The 17,876-nt window shown below is 40.7% G+C and overlaps 1 protein-coding gene across 4 annotated transcripts in view; it reads right to left on the reverse strand.

The window, feature by feature from the left end:
• Positions 1–3,868: 3,868 nt before the first annotated feature.
• klhl13 (kelch-like family member 13) overlaps positions 3,869–17,876 on the reverse strand; it is a 45,285-nt gene continuing 31,277 nt past the window's right edge. For all 4 annotated transcript variants that reach the window (XM_004563957.3, XM_004563958.4, XM_012922694.4 and 1 more), the window contains 5 exons: positions 17,614–17,746; positions 15,711–15,907; positions 13,732–14,527; positions 10,093–10,206; positions 3,869–5,008 (listed from right to left, as the gene is read on the reverse strand). In XM_004563957.3, the coding sequence (XP_004564014.1) occupies positions 4,521–5,008; positions 10,093–10,206; positions 13,732–14,527; positions 15,711–15,907; positions 17,614–17,746 (1,728 nt within the window). In that variant the 3' untranslated portion in view covers positions 3,869–4,520. The remainder of the gene's footprint in view (positions 5,009–10,092; positions 10,207–13,731; positions 14,528–15,710; positions 15,908–17,613; positions 17,747–17,876) is intronic.

Consider the following 17,876-nt stretch of genomic DNA (forward strand, 5'->3'; position numbering starts at 1 on the left):
GAGGCTTCCTGTCAATCAAGTCTCCAGTCGACTTTTTGCATGTTCTCCCACAGCTCAGTCTTCACAGACGAGTCTGAAACCCGAGCACTAGTGCACCTTCACAAATGTCAGCACAGAAATATGACTTTTAAATACAAATGCAGTGAGGTGGTTCAGAGAGGCACATCATGCCCTGTCCTTTAGACGAAGGACAGAAGATCAAACTGAGGGAGAAACGATGTGCTTTTTTAAAGATGCAAGTCAGATCCCTACATACAATGTTTTACATGTGAGATACAACTGAGGCGAAATCTAGGACTGATACATGGCCAGATGTTGAACAAAACAAATCCCAATTAGGCCTACCCCTCCCATCTCTGCTATATTAAAAATACAGCCAGGGCAGGAACAAGCTCTGGAACAAGAGATGAATCAGGGACATGTTATTCAGGACACAGTCAGGGGGGATAGAGAGCTCAGGAGGAGCACAAGGACTTGACCTTTTGTGAATATACATGATGAGGGAGAGAAGAGAGATGTAAATCTCTTTTTTTTGGAGAGAAAAAACCTTTGTGGAGTCTAATAACAGAAGGCAGCTTGCAGTTCACTGCAAAAATAAATATATCTAGCAGGCGTAACATCCAGATATCTTGGCTGTCTGCCAGTCAGAAGGATCAATAGCCATTAACACCATCATGCATGCAGTCAGAGGACAGCAGGGATCTGTGGCTCTGCACACTATTTCATCATGACGGGAGGTGGATAGGCGCTTTGGTTACAGTAAAAAGCGCCCCACTCCTCGCAGCTGAGAGCGATGCTTTCTGACTGACAATGTCATCAGCGCTCAGTGTATGTAAACACATCCAGCAGCCTGGAGAATCTAGGTCATTTTCTAACTGGGATGAGATGAGGAGGAGGAGTCGTCGTCTGGAGACACACGGAGCCACAAATGTGTGCCGCGTTCATGTGTCAAGAGTCAGGTCGTAATCCACTCGCTCTTCTTTTATCTGCTTCATGAATCAAGAGAACATGCCTCCAGTGGCGAAGAAATCCACCGAGAAACACAGGTAGTGAAGCGGAGGGGAGGAGGAGGAGGAGGAGGATGGGTGAACGCTTGTAATTTTTTGCTCCAGTTCTCTTTGGTTTAGCACCGAGGACACATTGTCCAATAATACCTAAATGTTCAGTCTTCAGAATACACAAAGCTCTGCATCATGCAATATTGACTGCGGCTTGCAAAAACACAATAGCGCGACCCATTCGAGAGGAATTACACGTTTAATGTGGATCATCGCTCATTGCATCACTGCACAGGCCATGGAGCGGTGATATTGGCTGGAGAAAATCCTGCCTTCTCCTGAATACAGTGGAACTAAATGGTGCTTGCATTGTTGTGCTCTAAGAGCTAATAATACATCAGGACCTGGTTTTCAACACAAACCTTACTAAGAGCACTTTCAGGAAGGAACTACTTTCTCCTTCACTAAACTACACCTGGTCATAATAGCAGAATGAAGCATACGTCTTTCCACAGTGAGAGCAGGATGTAAACATTATTGGTGGCTAATTGGGTTCACACACCGGCCAACACTATCCTGGCTGCTTTTAGGTAGGCGAATGTTTGGCAGATCCTGGAGCCCACCAGCTAGTCCTCATGTTCTCCAGACTTCATTATGTAGTAATACATGAGACACTGCTAAATTGCACCAAAAAGCTGTCCAGGATATCCTCCAGGATGCCATCCATAACCTCATCCCAGACATTGTCAGAGTGCATACAGGCATTATGATTGGTTCAGGCTGTGATTTCAATAACAATAACAAATCAATGATCTTGATTTTTGGTGTAATTTTGAATCCAACCATGAAAGCGTTGATGATTTTGGTTTTCCATTATGACCATTAAGTCATTTTGTTCTCAATAAATTACACAAATTTAAAGGCTGTAAAGATTTTCAACTTGAATGTTTTGTTCATAGAGATCCTATGTGTAATTTAAGTGGTGCCTTATTTTTTGCAGTAATATATTTTCAGTGTGTAGCTGCTATGTGAAATAAATTTTTTTGGGATAAAACGGTCATCATAATAAGGTTAAACATCTATACTATAAAAATCTTTGAGGTTTTCTTGAGCCCTGAGGGATTATGAGCTAAATAGCTTGCTAACATTAGCTTGCTAACATTAGCTTGCTAACATTAGCTTGCTAACATTAGCTTGCTAACGTGCTTAAAAACTAGAAACTAAAACTAAACCATTTCAAACAATACAAACAAAACTGAAATGGGAAGATCCACTCAAGAAACTACAATTAATTAAAAACCAAAACTAATTAGGAAATAAAAAAAATAAAACTATAATAATTCTGATCCAGAAGAAATTATTTTACCATTTACACCGAGTGAATTACCAGTTGCTAGAATATACAGATAATAAAGTCCAGCATCAGCATGGCTTGAAAATTCTTTGCCTTTATACTTTCAGTTATTTGCTCCGACTGGCTAAGACTGCAAGCATAATAAAAAGAAAAGTACCACAGCATAACAACTAAAAGAAAGATTCTTTAGCTGACAAACTTACATAAACTCGTTATATCAGGGACATATTCAATTAGCAGAAAATGTTTCTTAGCAATCAAACTTTACACGATAGGAGGTGGATTAGGTTATTAGCCTTAAAGAGTCTCTCAGTCTAAATAATCACCCTTTTTCCCAGCATGCTAACTGAAGCGGTTATCAAATTATCTTACTACTTTCTACCTCCATCCTCTTCTCTTTGCTCTCATTACTTCTCTCATATTCAGCGGATCCACAGGGTAAATGGTAACCAGTGTAAGGGTTATTTTCAGTTAAATGTCCAGGCAACAACGGCACTGAAGTCCTACTCCTGCAACCTCATCTAGCAGCTGTGCGCATCACGTTTTGCTCCTCTGTGTATTCAGTGGCTTTCCATTAAAATGATTACAAAGTGCCTATTTTTAAAACTAGATGAATGATGCAGACTGTTACATTTAAAAAGGACTTCATAATAAGACTCTTTAGAAAAAAAAAAAAAAAAAAAGCTTTTTGACGTGTGACATTAACATAACCCTCAAAAAAACACGACCAAGCTAAAATGTAGCTAATGAAACAAGACTGACCCGTTTAGCACATAAGAGCCTCAAAATGAAACATTAAAAAAAGGCACAAACGCATATCAATTCATAACATGTTAAAACAATCTAATTAAAAGACAGACCTATAGTAGATTATTGCTCTGGAAAACACAGAAACAGGCATTAAAATCTCAAATCTCAAGCACCATTGCAGCATCTCATTAAAGGGACATAATGGGACTATAATGAGGATTTAAAGCTCTGGAGCCAACTCACCTGATGATTACACAAACCTTTTGTTCCTAGTAACAGCTTGAAGCCGACGTCTCGGACACCATATGCTGCTATTAAGGCTTTAATGATCCGGGAGCAGGTGGGCAGATTGTGGGCGACATTACCGTCTGTCATGATGGCAGGAGAAGAGGTGACAGCGGTGGAATTGCCAAATTCCAGTTAACACTTGTCAGCAGTGTAGTTTGCATCACTGGGTGGACAGTGCTTCAACAGCGTGGCTCTAAAAAGAAAAATCACACTCTATGTCTGCGGTTATCCTTTACTGCATACAGTCCAGCTCCGCAGTATAAAAGCGAAGTCATCGTTCCCCACAAACAGACTGATTGATCTTTTCCTTCACGTCATTCACAGCTCATTCATTACAGACAAGTTTACAAAGCAACAAAGGAAGCCAACTCTCTCTCAGCTGATTAATGATCATGAATCCTGTATAAGAGATTTTAGATTCACTCAGACATCAAAATACGACCTGGATACGTGCAACTTCAAGCTGTAGCCAGTGAAGAGGACAATATTTGATTACTTTCAAAATTATGTTTATTAAATTTAGAAAACACCATTTTTGTTAACAGTTTCATACCAACAGCAGGAAAGAAGTGAAACTGCAAGAGAGACGAAGATGGGGCCTGGGCCAACCCCTGAGTTAAAAACCACTTGTCTTTCAAAAGCTCATCGGTCCCTATGCGTTTGCTGTCTGAGGAGGGCGTCACCTGCATCTAACCTGGCATAGACTAGAAGAGAGAGTCAGTGTGGTAGTCAACATCTCAAGGTAGAACACCAAAAGAAACGAGACATAAGAAAAGTCTGGACATCAGGTAGAAAAGTTGATTTGCAAAGTCACTTTTCAAGTGGAGGTTGTTTTTTTTGTTGTTGTTGTTTTTTTTCCTGCCAAAATATACCAAGTATGCAAAATTAACATGTAATTAGGTTGCCAAACCATGTTGGTATGTAGGTTTCATCACGCAGATGTGGGAGGCGGGGTTCTGCACAGCTTTAGGGGATGTGGACTTGGGGGGGTAATTTGGGATGCAGTACAGATGTTGTCCATAAAGGAAGTGCAAACAAAGTCTATAAGGTGTGTTTGTTGAGGGGGGCTGTCGGGGGGTGGGGAAGGGTTACGGGGGTATGAGCGGAGTAGGGCTCACCCCCTTTGCTCATCAAGGTGCTGAAAGCGGCGACTCTCTGGAGGGTGAGCCCGACATATCATCAGGGGGGAAAACTGTGAGTGTGCAGGCTCGGATCCCCCCCAGTGACTCGGGCAAGTCGAAAACTTTGTGCCATTCGTCTTTCTCGGGGTCGTACTTCTGTACTATTTCCACCATGCACCTATTGTTCCACGAGTAGCCGCCCACCACGTAAATCTTATTCTCAAACACGGCCACGCCCACGTCGCTCTGACCTCGCAACATGGCGGCGATAGGTGTCCACAAGTCGAGGGCGGGGGAGTAGTATTCGCAGCTGAGGACGTCGTCGTAGTCGCTGGTGCCCCTGAAATGATTGCCTCCGATCACGTAAAGACGGTCGCCCACCGTGCACATGCAGTGGAGGCCGCGAACTGTCGTCATGGGCGCTTTCTGAGTCCATTTATCGGCATCCGGGTCAAAGCACATCAGCTCCTTCTGAAAAGTGTCGTGAGTGATTCCACCTGCAGCAAGAAAAAAAATATAAAATGAAACAAGATCATGGAAATTAGGGCTCAAGGCTCATTAGTTGGGAGAAGCTGTCACTCAGACAGATTAATGACTCGTTCGCTCAAGTCAGCCAACCTTTTTATTCATCTGGGCAATGTGGAGCATCAGCCAGCTCTGACGCTGGAAGGCCGCACATTAAAAAAAAAACAAAAAAACAAACAAAAACAAAAAAAAAAGACCTCTGACTTCTCTTTGATCCCCTTTTTCCACACCTTCACTCGAACCCATCCGCCAATTTGCAGGCTAAACACTGATTTCACAAACCGAGGTGACATCAATAGCTTTTCAGCCTCTTTTCCACAACATGAAATAATGCTGATGAGGAGCGCTCAGTACAAAGTGGAACACCATTACAAAGCGTCCACGCATGCACGCGCATTCACGCAAACAGTCTGTAGACACCGCAACACACAATGCTGAGGGAAAGTGGGGAAGGAGGGAAAAAAACACAACCAAAAAAAAACAAAAAAACAGGACATGTCTACAGGGAAGGCTTAAAATAAAGAGGAACACAATCCCAGCATGCATTTGGGTGGAAGCCAGCCTACCCCTCCCCCCCAGGCAGATTGACTAGGAGCAAATCCAGTGAAGATTTGCAGAGCACGCCGAATACAGGCAGTAACCCTCTTTTCTTGCTGCCCAGTGATCGTGCGCTCGGTTTATTGTTCAGGCCTAAGCCGTCTATTCAGCTGCCATGACTCAGATCTCTGATGGAGCAACCCCTTAGCTGATCAGGTTCAAAGATGGCCTCACCATCCGTTTTCCTTATCCAAGTAGTCCACGGAGCAAATCAGCTATTAAAACCCTGACAAGAGAACAGTGCTGGAGTCAAAATAGCCTCCTTGTAATACCTCTCAAGGGAGTGTGCTGCTATTTTGATTCAGTTCAATAGCTTTGGCCTTTCCCTAATACAATAATGTCTGATCAGTTTTCCAGTATCTTTGTCTAATCAGCGCCATTAGAGAGACACTAAGAGCAGACAAGATTTTGCCAAATTGATCCCAGCTCTGACAAACTTGCCGAGGAGCTTTTGCCCTTCCATAGGCACCTTAGGGCAGACTGCGATATTGTTCATAATGTCTGCTACATATGCCCTTGTTTTACCACGCCAAAACATTTCCCTGCTCAGCCATGCAGATATAAAACAACTGCAGAGTCCCCTTGTAAAACCAGCAACCTGGTTGAATCAGTGCCAACATATGTGGGACTCACAGAAATGATGTGAAATAGACGGGGAGGTGGGGAGGGGGCTTAGCAGATTCCAAAAATACCCCATAATGAGTTAGAGAGCCCATATGTAACGATCTATGTATCCATGTATTGATTAGCGTTACTGCAGAGTGGTTTAAAATATATGTAGACTGACATTAACATACAAAAGGCAGCGCAGGCTTGATGAAACCAGTTTTTACTTTCTTCTCACTTTTCAGAGTGGCTTGAAGAATGGAGAGGTTTGCATTTATGGCCTCTGTGTCATGCAAAATACTTTCAGTCACTTGCGTTTCTCCATTGAGCATAATCACCCTCTTGAAGTCGTACTGTCAAGTTCATTTTACAGCCGTATGACATCTCACTCTGACTATTAGTCCCTGCAGGAATATGAGCTCTAAATGGCTCCCCTGTTCCCTCTATTCACTATTCCTGATAAAATAGACAGTTATTTACTCTTGAGGTGAGCAGCAAATTGAAATTTCAGACAGTTATGAGCCATTATGGGTCATCACTTCTGGGTTTTAAGTCATACAATGAAATTCAACACACTTTCTCTTAAGGTTTTAAGCAGAAGCCCCTTATTTTTTAAATTCACTTCATAACTCCACACAAAAAAGGCAGAGGAGCTACGCTGTAACCGTCTTAACCAACACCTCCATTATATCACGAGAGCAGCAACTATGTCAATACGACCAACATTTCATATGATTCAATGTGGAGCCATCACAGGACATCACCATTTGGAAACCTAATATTCGTGAGCACCGTCAGTTCTCTGCACTGAGCCCAAACAGACTTCAAATGCATGTTCAGCACAGATGAATCAAAGGTGTGAGGAATGATTAGCATAAATCTGTAAGTGTGAAAGACAGTGTTTTTAAATGATGTAGCGAGTTCAAACATACAAATACCTAGCAGACTGTCAGAAATAAGAAAAAATATGAAAAGGAATCTTTCTTAACCATCTTTCAAATGACCACTTTCAACTATTTCAATTTATCCAAACAACTCTGCAGGCCAGTACAAGCTTAGTGCAGAAATGTCACTATTAATGCAAAGAAATTAAATATAAACACACATGTAAGCTAAGAATCAAAAAGCACATTCAGCCCAGCAGATTTTTACACCAGAAAATATCCTGATCTGAAGGAAGCACGTCCATATATTGATCAGTTTTACTGCGAGACGGTTTAAAATAAATAGACACTGACATTAAAATAAAGAGGCTAGAAAGGGATGATGAAAGAAAATGAAAAATCTTGAGCTCCAATTTTTACCCTCTTCTCACTTTTCAAAGTAACCTGAAGAAAGAAGGTTTGCAGTACAGAACCATATCCATTTGAGATTACTGTCAGCTCTCACTGACATTAAATGCATGTTCAGCATAGATGAATTAAAGCGGAGAGTACTTTAGATTTTTAAAATATAAAATGATCAAATATAATCATCTTTAATGGAGGAAAAAAAATAAAAATAAAAATCTCAACCATGAGATTTACATCAACATTTTTTTCTTTACATAAAAACACCATTAGCAGACAACTAGCGAGTTGTGAAAACCTCAAAAATCCCCAGTCAGTGAAGCAACAATCACACACAAATCATCAGAACACTCGGAAAAAGTGTAATAGTAAAACCAAAGGGTCTTAATCTCTCGACAGGAATGTGGACCAGCAGCAGCGTTGCTCTGTGCCGTTTTCAGTGCTTGTGTCTGAACTCTGTCACACCACTTGAGCCGTGATGGTCTGTGGGCTGAGTGCATTCGTCAGGCTCATCCAGCTGACAGAATACCTTCAGACAGCGCAGCAGCACAGCCGGAGAATGTGACCTGATGTACTGTGACAGCTAGACACAGAAGTGCACTCTAGCTCGGGTCACCTTGCACAGCGCGACTGTAACCTCTGAGACCGCGGACGCTACAGCAGGGACTCGCCGGAACAAAACTGCACTAATGGGTAATGCTCTTTTACCTGTGCCGTGGGCATTAAAGGCACTTGAAAACACGCTGTTGTGTTATAACCCACAGCTGTACTCAGAAAACTGCCTGACCACTGCCTGACCAGCTTGATCGTGTAACGCAAGCGTTCATTTTCCCTGACACATATTTTCAGCTGTCACAGGTGCACAGCCAGCTGTTACAATAGCAGAATTTACAAGACTGCTGAACTGTGATTGATTGTATCTCTGAAGCATGAGACCAACACACAAACGTACACACACACACACACAAAGGATAAGCCATTAGACTATCAAAAAGTGGAAATAAACGCTACGAAGTGGAAAGTACTGCCAGGGGCGAAGCGATTCATACAGCTGGCTACCAGCAGATTAGCTCAGGCCGTGACCGTTTTGTTATTCATCATTTCACTTTAGTTATATTAAAAAGTAAAATGTGTGGCTTTCATCTCGGCTCCACTCTAATATTAGGTCTGCCAAATCTTGTGATCTGTGTGATCCCAAACATGCCCCAGTTCTTCTCCCTGATAATGTGAAATATTAACTAATTAAAAATTGTTTATATAAACCCTGATAGTACTCATGTGTGGAGGTAGTCCTTAGCTTTTGGCCTCTTTCCAGCACGTCAGAGTTCGGTGATATAAAAATCAAATCAAAGGGGCTGCATGTACTTTTAATGTGGCAATTTTTTCCAGCTAAACATGAAAGATAACTGGAACCAATGTGATAGAGAATGTGAGGTGCCTTCTGTAGGACCATCTAACACCGGCAAACATTTGCAGGTCTGTGGATTGAATTCACGGCTTGTGTGCACAGTGATCACACTGCTGGATCTAATAAAACTGCATGCAAGCTGGTCAACACCTCAGACTGTAAATTGGTTTAATACTGCTGCTAGTATATTGCTGCTAGAGAGCATTTCAATATTTTATTTTCATTAGCTAAAGTTTCCCAGGTGGCACTGTAAGTACAATATGCGTTTAATGCAACTATGTAAGTGTTGGTGTTCATAATGTATTCATATTCAGGAGGATTAAAGGATCAAAATACCAACACCATTTCCATTCTGATTGTTACTTCTATCTCCCCTTCTATATATATATATTAAAAAAAAAAAAAAAAACAATGCTGAAAACCATTATCTATTTTTTAAAATATTTTTGCATAAAACAATTTTTTTGCTCATGTGTTGCAGATGGATCATAGTACCCATGGCCAGGAGGGATTATTACAGTCTCTTCTGTGTTACACCTCCTACACAGGCTCTAGTCCTCTACTTTGCTCCATCCTTCCCAATCCCCCTCCACCACCACCACCGTTCCCCATCTTTTGTAGCACCTCTCTGGATTAGTCACACTAAGAAACTAGGGCTCATCTCCATACTGCAGGATTTGTTTTCCGTCGTATTAAGTGAACAAGTGCCCAGGTGTCACCTAAAGAGAAAGTACTGGCTGGCTGAAGGCCCAATTCTCAGTGTCCGCCATCTGCCCTAAGTGTTGAACCCTCGCAGGCTCCAAAAGCATGCTCAGCATAGATGAATAAAGTGTGAGGAAAGATTTGCAAAAGTCTGGAAGTGTGAAAGACACTTTCTTTATATGAAGTTTGAAAGATAAAAACACCTAGCATTAACAGGCTGTCAGAAAAATCCTGACTCACATATAACTCCAGAACTCTATGTACGGTTTGTCTAAAATGAGATACTATTGTGACCCCACCTTGCAGTTCTATAACACATTCAGAGAATAAAGTTTATTGCTATTGTAACTTTAAAACATGCAATTAAAAAAAACAACTCTTACCCAGTCATGCAACATTACATCTCTATTTATTTAAGCCGATAATAAACTCAAAACTCCCTGGAGCCACTTACCTGAAATATACATATAACCACCGTACACCGTCCCAGCGTGGCCATAATGTGGCTCATTCATTTTGGCAACGTATGTCCATTCATTTGTCCTTGGGTTGTAGCACTCCACAGTAGCTTGAAGAAACAGATGAAAAAAAGAGAAAAAAAAGACTGTATTAGTAGAAAGTAGGTCAAGACACAACTAAGGAGGACAAACAGCAGCAAATGAGGCCTTGGAGGGTCTCAGCGTGGGAGCTAAAACAAGGATTTAAATAGAGAGTACACATCCCCACCAGCTCTGAATGCACTGACTGTGCAGGAAATAGTGAGATTGTTCGAGCTTTCATCTTAAGGTGTCTGATGGTTCTATAAAATATCAGAGAAATCAGAAAGGGGACCTTAGGGTTCATATCAGATGCTCACAGGCTGATAATTGCTGGCTGGGAACCCCAAAACCAGCCAGCCAGCCAGGGTCCATCAACATGTATGATCACTGCATTGATGGAGAAGGGTAATGATTTACCTTCACATCAAACACCACAGTTTAACAATGCAGAATCACACGTTTCCATTTCACTAGAGCTTGTTAACATTTATGACAAAGATTTGTGAACTACTAAGAATTACCAGAATTTCTCCATTTATTATGGGTTACAGTCCCATAATTCCCCTGTTGACTTGCTCCAGGCTTCCTGGCAAATAAAATGGGTTTCACCAGTGGCTGATCTGTTTCATCATTTCTGCGTTCACTATATCTGGGATCCAGTTTTCGACATTTCTGGATTGAACTTGCTGAAGAAAGTATTTGAAGTGAGGTGCTCCAATTACGGAGTCTGGAAATGTAGGTTGTAGATGAGCCAATCCCCATAAACATGCTTCAATGAACTTTCACAGAACCTCAGAAGAGTGCTACAGGAGTACACTGAGCTGGGAAAGGCTACACAGGTATTTCTAAAGACATGAGTGAGGAAAAATTCTGAACAATCAGGACTGTTGCTCCACTTTCCAGAAGCAGCTACCTGCAAAAATTACAACTGAGACAGTTAAGCACAAACAGACTTAAATACAGAGTACATCCCAATAGAAACGGTGGAAATGAGCCCAACGTTACCTGCAAAACGAATCTCTACAACCTGCTTAAACTCTTTTCATTCCTGAAACAAACACCAAAGCTGTAAGGCATAGTGGAGGTGGTATCATTATTCAGGGATGCTTTGCTACCTGAGGCCTGGGTGCCTTACAATAGTGTAGGGAAGAATGAATTCAAAATTTCCATCCATCCATCCATTCGCTTCTGCTTATCCTTTTTCAGGGTGGCGGGGGGGGGGGGGGCTGGGCTGGAGGGCTGGAGCCTATCCCAGCTGTCTTAGGGTGAGAGGCAGGGTACACCCTGGACAGGTCGCCAGTCTGTCGCACTGCTAAATTTCAATGAAGAAATTTCCAGGGCAGCAGTGCATTCCCTGAAGCTTTGAGAACGCTCGGTGATGAGAGAAAACAATAAACCCAAGCTCACAAGAAAATCAGCGTCACAACAGCTTTTATAGTCTGAATAGTATAAGCTTGTGAGTTTTGTTCAATCATATCATTATAGAAATAGATAAAGATTTTTGTTTAGTGCAGTCCTTCAAAATTCCTCCTCATTTTACAAGACTCATAAGCCACTGAAGTATATGGGGTTATAGAGGAGCTCCTGTTAGTTACTCAGCTCAGGAGCCGGTCTTTTCCAGCCTGCACTGTAAATGATTAAACCATTGTGTTATTAGTTCACTCACATTGTGTTTCTTCATAAATGAGTCAGAACAAATTTAAATGTATCATCAATAAGTTTAGAAATCCTGGTAATCCAATGTTCCCTCACAAGGATTGTGAGTCACCTCTGGACCAGCTGGATAAGTCTCACCAAGGAAATCAGTGGATACCTAGGTCTGCTTGCTCAACGACTATTATCAAAGTGACCTTCAGCAGTATACAAACTCTCACACCAACTTGATGGAAATAGCACAGTTGTGCTGACCGTATCTAAACTGCAAAGTTGCTGAAAATGGAATTCATCACAAGCAACTTCTCAATAAAGAAATTATAAATTGCATTTAAACCTTGAAATGTATTCAATGTATGATTTTCTTCTGTAAGCTGGAAAGGTCACATTTGTAATTAGCATGGATTTTTTTTCTTTCTACAAGTTCTTCACCACAACAATAGAAATAGAAAATAGAAAATAGAATAATAATTTTAAAAACTGGCAGCTTGTGGTGACATACAGCGAGACCTGTACATTTTGCTTCTTTTTCAATTAAAGCATATATAGGTGCCTGATGCAGTCTTATTTTTATATTAAAAGACTGAGCTGTTATTGTGCAAGAGCTATAAAAGGGTTTACAACATGGTGAACTAGAATTAGTAAGTACGTGCATCTTTGTTACATCCTTTTGAAAATATAAAAGCAGCACAAAACTAAAATCCATGCAACACTCAGGTCTGCAAGTATATTCTAAATATTCGTTTCTATGTCGTGAAGATTTTCTTTTAAAATCTAGGCATTTCTGACGTAACAGAAAAACCACACCCTCGTGATCTACCCAGAGCAAACAAATATAATAAAAGGGGCACATCCAGAAAAACATGGAGGCCTAACCGCATGCAGTTAAAGGGCAGTGAAACGTAAAGAAGGAAGAGGCAGCTGTGTAGACTGACAGTGAACTGGTGCTGTGTTTTTTGGTCTAATTATAACCCAGACTGCTTCCACAGTAGCCTCTCTCTGTCCACTGCAGCTACAGAGCTGAATTTAAGTACTGGGTGGCACCTCTCTGTGGTCTACAGTTGGTGCAGAGATTGCAGATTGGTTACTCAGCATCAACAACCAAATTACAAAGACTAGATATAAATGTATAAATACATCTGTTGGCTTTTCGTCTTTCCACCAGAGGGATGAAATGTGAACCAAAAAGCTTGTAAAAGCATCAGATTACTGATACAAGTTGATCTGATATGACCCGCTTTTTTTTTTTTTCTTCCCTTTTTAATCACTGAAAACGCCACTGGCAACATGTATCCACCTCTTTATTTAATCCTCCCTGCAGGCACAGTTTGTGTGCCAACTTCAGCTGTATCTCATCACCTACAGTTCAATGTTATGTACCTACCACAGCTCTGAACAAATAGAAACACTGTGACTTTGTTAAGACTGCATCAGCGTAGGCTGTGGCTTTGTTGTATTGCACTGCAATTTATTACACGGAGAGAGAAAAAAATCTAAACTTATTTTATTCATGATATATTATGACACCCTAAACAACACCTCATCAAAAACCATGACACTTCTCTGAGGCTGCGATGACTGAAATTGATTCTGCATGTGCTGAAATGCTTTTGTAATGGATTACATTCGATTGGGAGGGTGTTTGTGATAATGTGCCCATCCTCTAAATTTTATTAAATTACACACACATTATGTGTGCGACATGTTGAAACAGCAAATGATGTGTATGCACGGCTCTTGATTACTTGGCGTCGGTATGCTTGCAGCCTTATTAAAGCGCTCATTCTTTCTCACACTGCTCTCTCATATTAAAAGTGTAAAATCTCATACAATATTAATTAAAGGCCCCTGTTGTTGCTTAAAAGGAAACAAAAGCAAACAAGTGGGGGAAATAAACTCACCAAGCTCCCCTGCAGCATTCCTTCCACCGACAGCGTAGAGGTGTCCCTTGAGTGCACTGAGGTGGAAGAAGGTACGTTTCTCATTAAGGCATGCCACCTGGATCCATTTGTTGTAGCGAGGGTCATATCGGAACACCGTGTCCACTGCTGTTTTGCCTTTGGTGTCGTAGTTGCTTTGGCCACCCACAACATAGAGAAAGTTGCCGATGACCGCAATGCCGTGTTGGTAACGAGGTGCGTCCATGGGCGCCAGCGCCTTCCATTCGTGAGCCCTCTCATCAAAGAGACGCAGCTCCTTGCTCACAACAAGCTGCTGGCGCAGAACACCACCCAGAGTGACCAGGTGGGCACTGTCTGAGCGGATGGCTGTCCGTTCTGACTGCATAACTGGCTGCATGTAGGGCATCATTTGGTAGTTGCTAGCTTCCAGGAGAAGGTTGACACAGGTGTTGTCCGTACGCATAAAGTCCACAGTCTGCACGTGATTGATGAGATCCTGCGGGTTCATGAGAGGAAAGCGGATGTTCTTCATGAGCTTTGGGGCATAGTCCATACGGCTGTCTTCAAAGCGTAGCCAGCGGCAAGCCGCCTTGAACAGGTCCAACTCAGTGCAGTGTTTTAAGCTGTTACTGGACAGTACAAAAGCCAAGCGTTCAAATGGTAGCTTGACAAACTCCCCCGTGCCCAGCAATGAGGGAAAGTTCTTCAGGATGAAATTGTTGACGTATTTATCCACCTCTGTGAGGTTGTATGTGTTGGCAATGCGTCCCACTTCTACACAGTTGTCCAGAGAAACCTTGACAGAAAAAAAAAACAAGTAAAAAATCTTGGAAAGCTGCAAGTAAGCGTGAAAAGAAAAGGATGGATGTAGCTTACAGCCCTTGGAAAGTAAAACAAACTCTTGGCCTACAATTGGTCATTCCTTTAGTTGTATAGAAATCTATGGAAAAATGTCCTCAGTCCCTTGCTCTGTGAATTTACGGGCCTTTTGCTAGTTTCAAGTCCCAGTGAATGAAACATAAATGAAAGAATATGCTATGATATTGACTAATTCTCAGCTCAAGGGAAAGAAGTCTCATTACAAAGAATCAGTGCTTTAGCAATTTAACACACAGCAGATGTCAACTGACTCTGCTGCTTTTGTCCATTTTATATCACTTTAAATTTAAAAAACGTGGGTTTTCAGACAGTTGGCAAGAAAACCAGCTTTAATACACCTTGATAAATTTATCAGTAAAAACAGATTGATGCACTGCATTAAAGAAAAAACAAGTACATACATTTTTAAACACTTTGCTGTCAGCATTAATAGTCACTGCATGATAACTTTAGCTAATGAAAGCAGGCAGACATATTAACAGTTGAAATTATAATTAAAAGCTGATTTCTCTTGACTCTGTACAACAAGCACAACCCGTAAACAAAATTGTTCTTCAAACGTACTTTTTCTTCATTTAAAATAAGTCTTTGGTTTTTTGCTCTTACCCTGTCTCACAGGCATGCTCTCACAACTTTCCCACCAGTTCAAATCCAAAATATTCAGAATCAAGATACTTTTTTAATCCCTGATGAAATGATGTGGTCACAGTCAAAGACACCAAGAATAGTAACTAAACTAAAATATATTAAATTAAATTAAATTACAAAGTTAGAAAATATAACAAAACAGCTCTAATAGATACAATATTTTGAAATCATAAATATCCAAGTACATTACACAAATTGAATATATGTGGTTGGCATTGAGGTGGCCCTCTTGTCATACTCTACTTTGCTATTTTCTCTGTAGAGGATGTGCAAATAGTAAGAGTGTGCAACTATTGCAGCTTGTACTTGTGGATTAGATGGAATTTGTTTAAAATGACACAATGTTTATGAAAAAAAGTTTCAAATTTTATATCCAGTTAATTCAGACAATAAGCTAACTTAAAAGCTGCAGGATAGCTGTAAAAACACAACTTTTGTGAGAATTTCCTTACCCCAGAGATGAGAAAGACCTTGCAAAAGTCCAGCACTGGAAGGATTTGTAAGAAGCTGGCTGCCTCAAGTGTGTCTTGCAGATTCTCCATGTTGAGTGACAACTTTGCCGTGTAGATAAAGTCAATAATCTTCTTGAGGCCTATTCGGTTTACTCCATGCAGCTTGATACACATTAAATCCTGTTCTTTCATTCCACCTGCACCAGAGGAGAGTAAGGGAAAGAAGAAACTAACTGAACATATAGTATCTTTATATGGTTCAACTCAGATAGTTTTTTTTATTCAAAAGAATAAAAGCTAATATATGCACACGTCACGTAGATGCAAATGTCAATACCAATGTTTTTACAGTCAAATGACTTATGTCACCAAGAATAGTAAGCATAAGGGAGCACTTTTGTTCAACATTTACACTCAGAGCATTCCCTTTTCACTAATAAGCTAACTTAAGGCTGTTCGATATAACAATATATATCGGATGACGATTTAAAAACATCTATCGTTTCATTTTACGCTATCGTTTGTTTCGTGGTGTCGCAAAATAAACTGTTTACGGCAATATTTTTTCATCGTTTTGATGGTCACTGTAGTGGCTATATTAATTTCTTAAAAGTTCTCTCTTTCTCTTATATTTTATATAACCACACAACCACACTACAGATGGACAAGCGCCTGTTTTTATGCATTTATTTTAGCAACAGCGACGGTAACACCTTCACGTGTCTGCTTGTTTATGTTCCACATAAATCTTTCACAATAAAGCTCAAGATCCTGTTGAGACTTTTCAAAATAAACTGAATCACGTGAAAGAGCAGATTATTTACGGATGAGAATTAAAAAAAGAGCCGCCAGGTGCTAAAAAATAAACCTTGGACTCAACCGTTAGAACAGGTTTTCCCCCGCAGCACACCGTGTAATAAATACTCACAAAAAAAAAACGGCGGCCTTTACAACTTATGTCTAAAAATGTATAGTTTGTATAGACTCCAGCTACATGACCCGCAGCTGGAAACACTTTCTGCAAGTCGAGCTGCCCGAGATTCACAGAATTTACAGAAAATGTTACATTTTTGTGATTTATATCGTTATCAGACAATAGAATTCTTATATCGGGATATGAGATTTTGGTCATATCGCACAGCCCTAAGCTAACTCATTAGTAAAATAAGACAAAACAAAAAGCTTTCCTCTGTTCCGTTATATTTCGCAAGCTAATCTGGACCAAACAAAGAAAAAGAAATTCATGTGCACTGCTCATCATATAGAACGTAATGTTACTTGATGACAAGTTGCCCATCAAAGCTTGAGTCATGAAAGTAAACACCTACGGGTTAATACAAGATAAATTCAGTGCAGTAAGGTTGCGTTCTCTGACAACATCTGTGCTACTCGTTTTCCCTGCGTCAGATTAAAAGCTTTCAGTTTAATTACCCAGATATCTTTGTTATCCGAAAGTGAACGAAGAAAATTTTTTGCAGTCTGTTATTCCTGAAAATACCACACAAACACTCTCTATGTACTTAAAAAGAGCTCAAGGTTCTTCTGTCTCTGCATACAGTGCACAAAGGAGATGAAACAGGCAAGTAGGTCATTTATATTCATTGCCAGCACAAATGACCATGAACATGAATGCATAACAATGGCTCAAACAAGCTGGTTTTATAATATGAATATATGCTCAGTACTGGAGGGATGAGGGCACAAGGTCAATTTGAGTAATTTATTCACAATGCAAAATTCTAGCAACATGACTGCCACTGTGTAGAAACAGAAATCCTCATGAAAAGAAAGCAATTTAGTGGAAAATACAGAGATATAGAGTACTTAAATGCCTGTGCCACTGTCACAAATATCACAAAATTCTACATCGTGGTTTGGCTGGAGTAAGGGCTTGTAGACCAACCTGTGAACATGGCTTTGAAATAGTCGGAGGAGGAGGCCATCATTGCACGGTGCACAGGAAAAGCTTCATCACAGTCGCCAGCCACCAATGTGACATCACAGAGCAATCCCTCTATCCTCAGCTGGTCAAATCCCTTAAAGAGGAAAAAAAAAAAAAAAAAAAACATGAAAGAGAGAGATGTTTGTTGCTGACCCTGAGCTTAGAGCACCTGAACAGCTCTGATTTTACTCCCAAGAAGAAGATCTCGGCTTAGACAAAGCCTG

This window comes from Maylandia zebra, linkage group LG10, assembly GCF_041146795.1.
Source record: "Maylandia zebra isolate NMK-2024a linkage group LG10, Mzebra_GT3a, whole genome shotgun sequence".
NCBI lineage: Eukaryota > Metazoa > Chordata > Actinopteri > Cichliformes > Cichlidae > Maylandia > Maylandia zebra.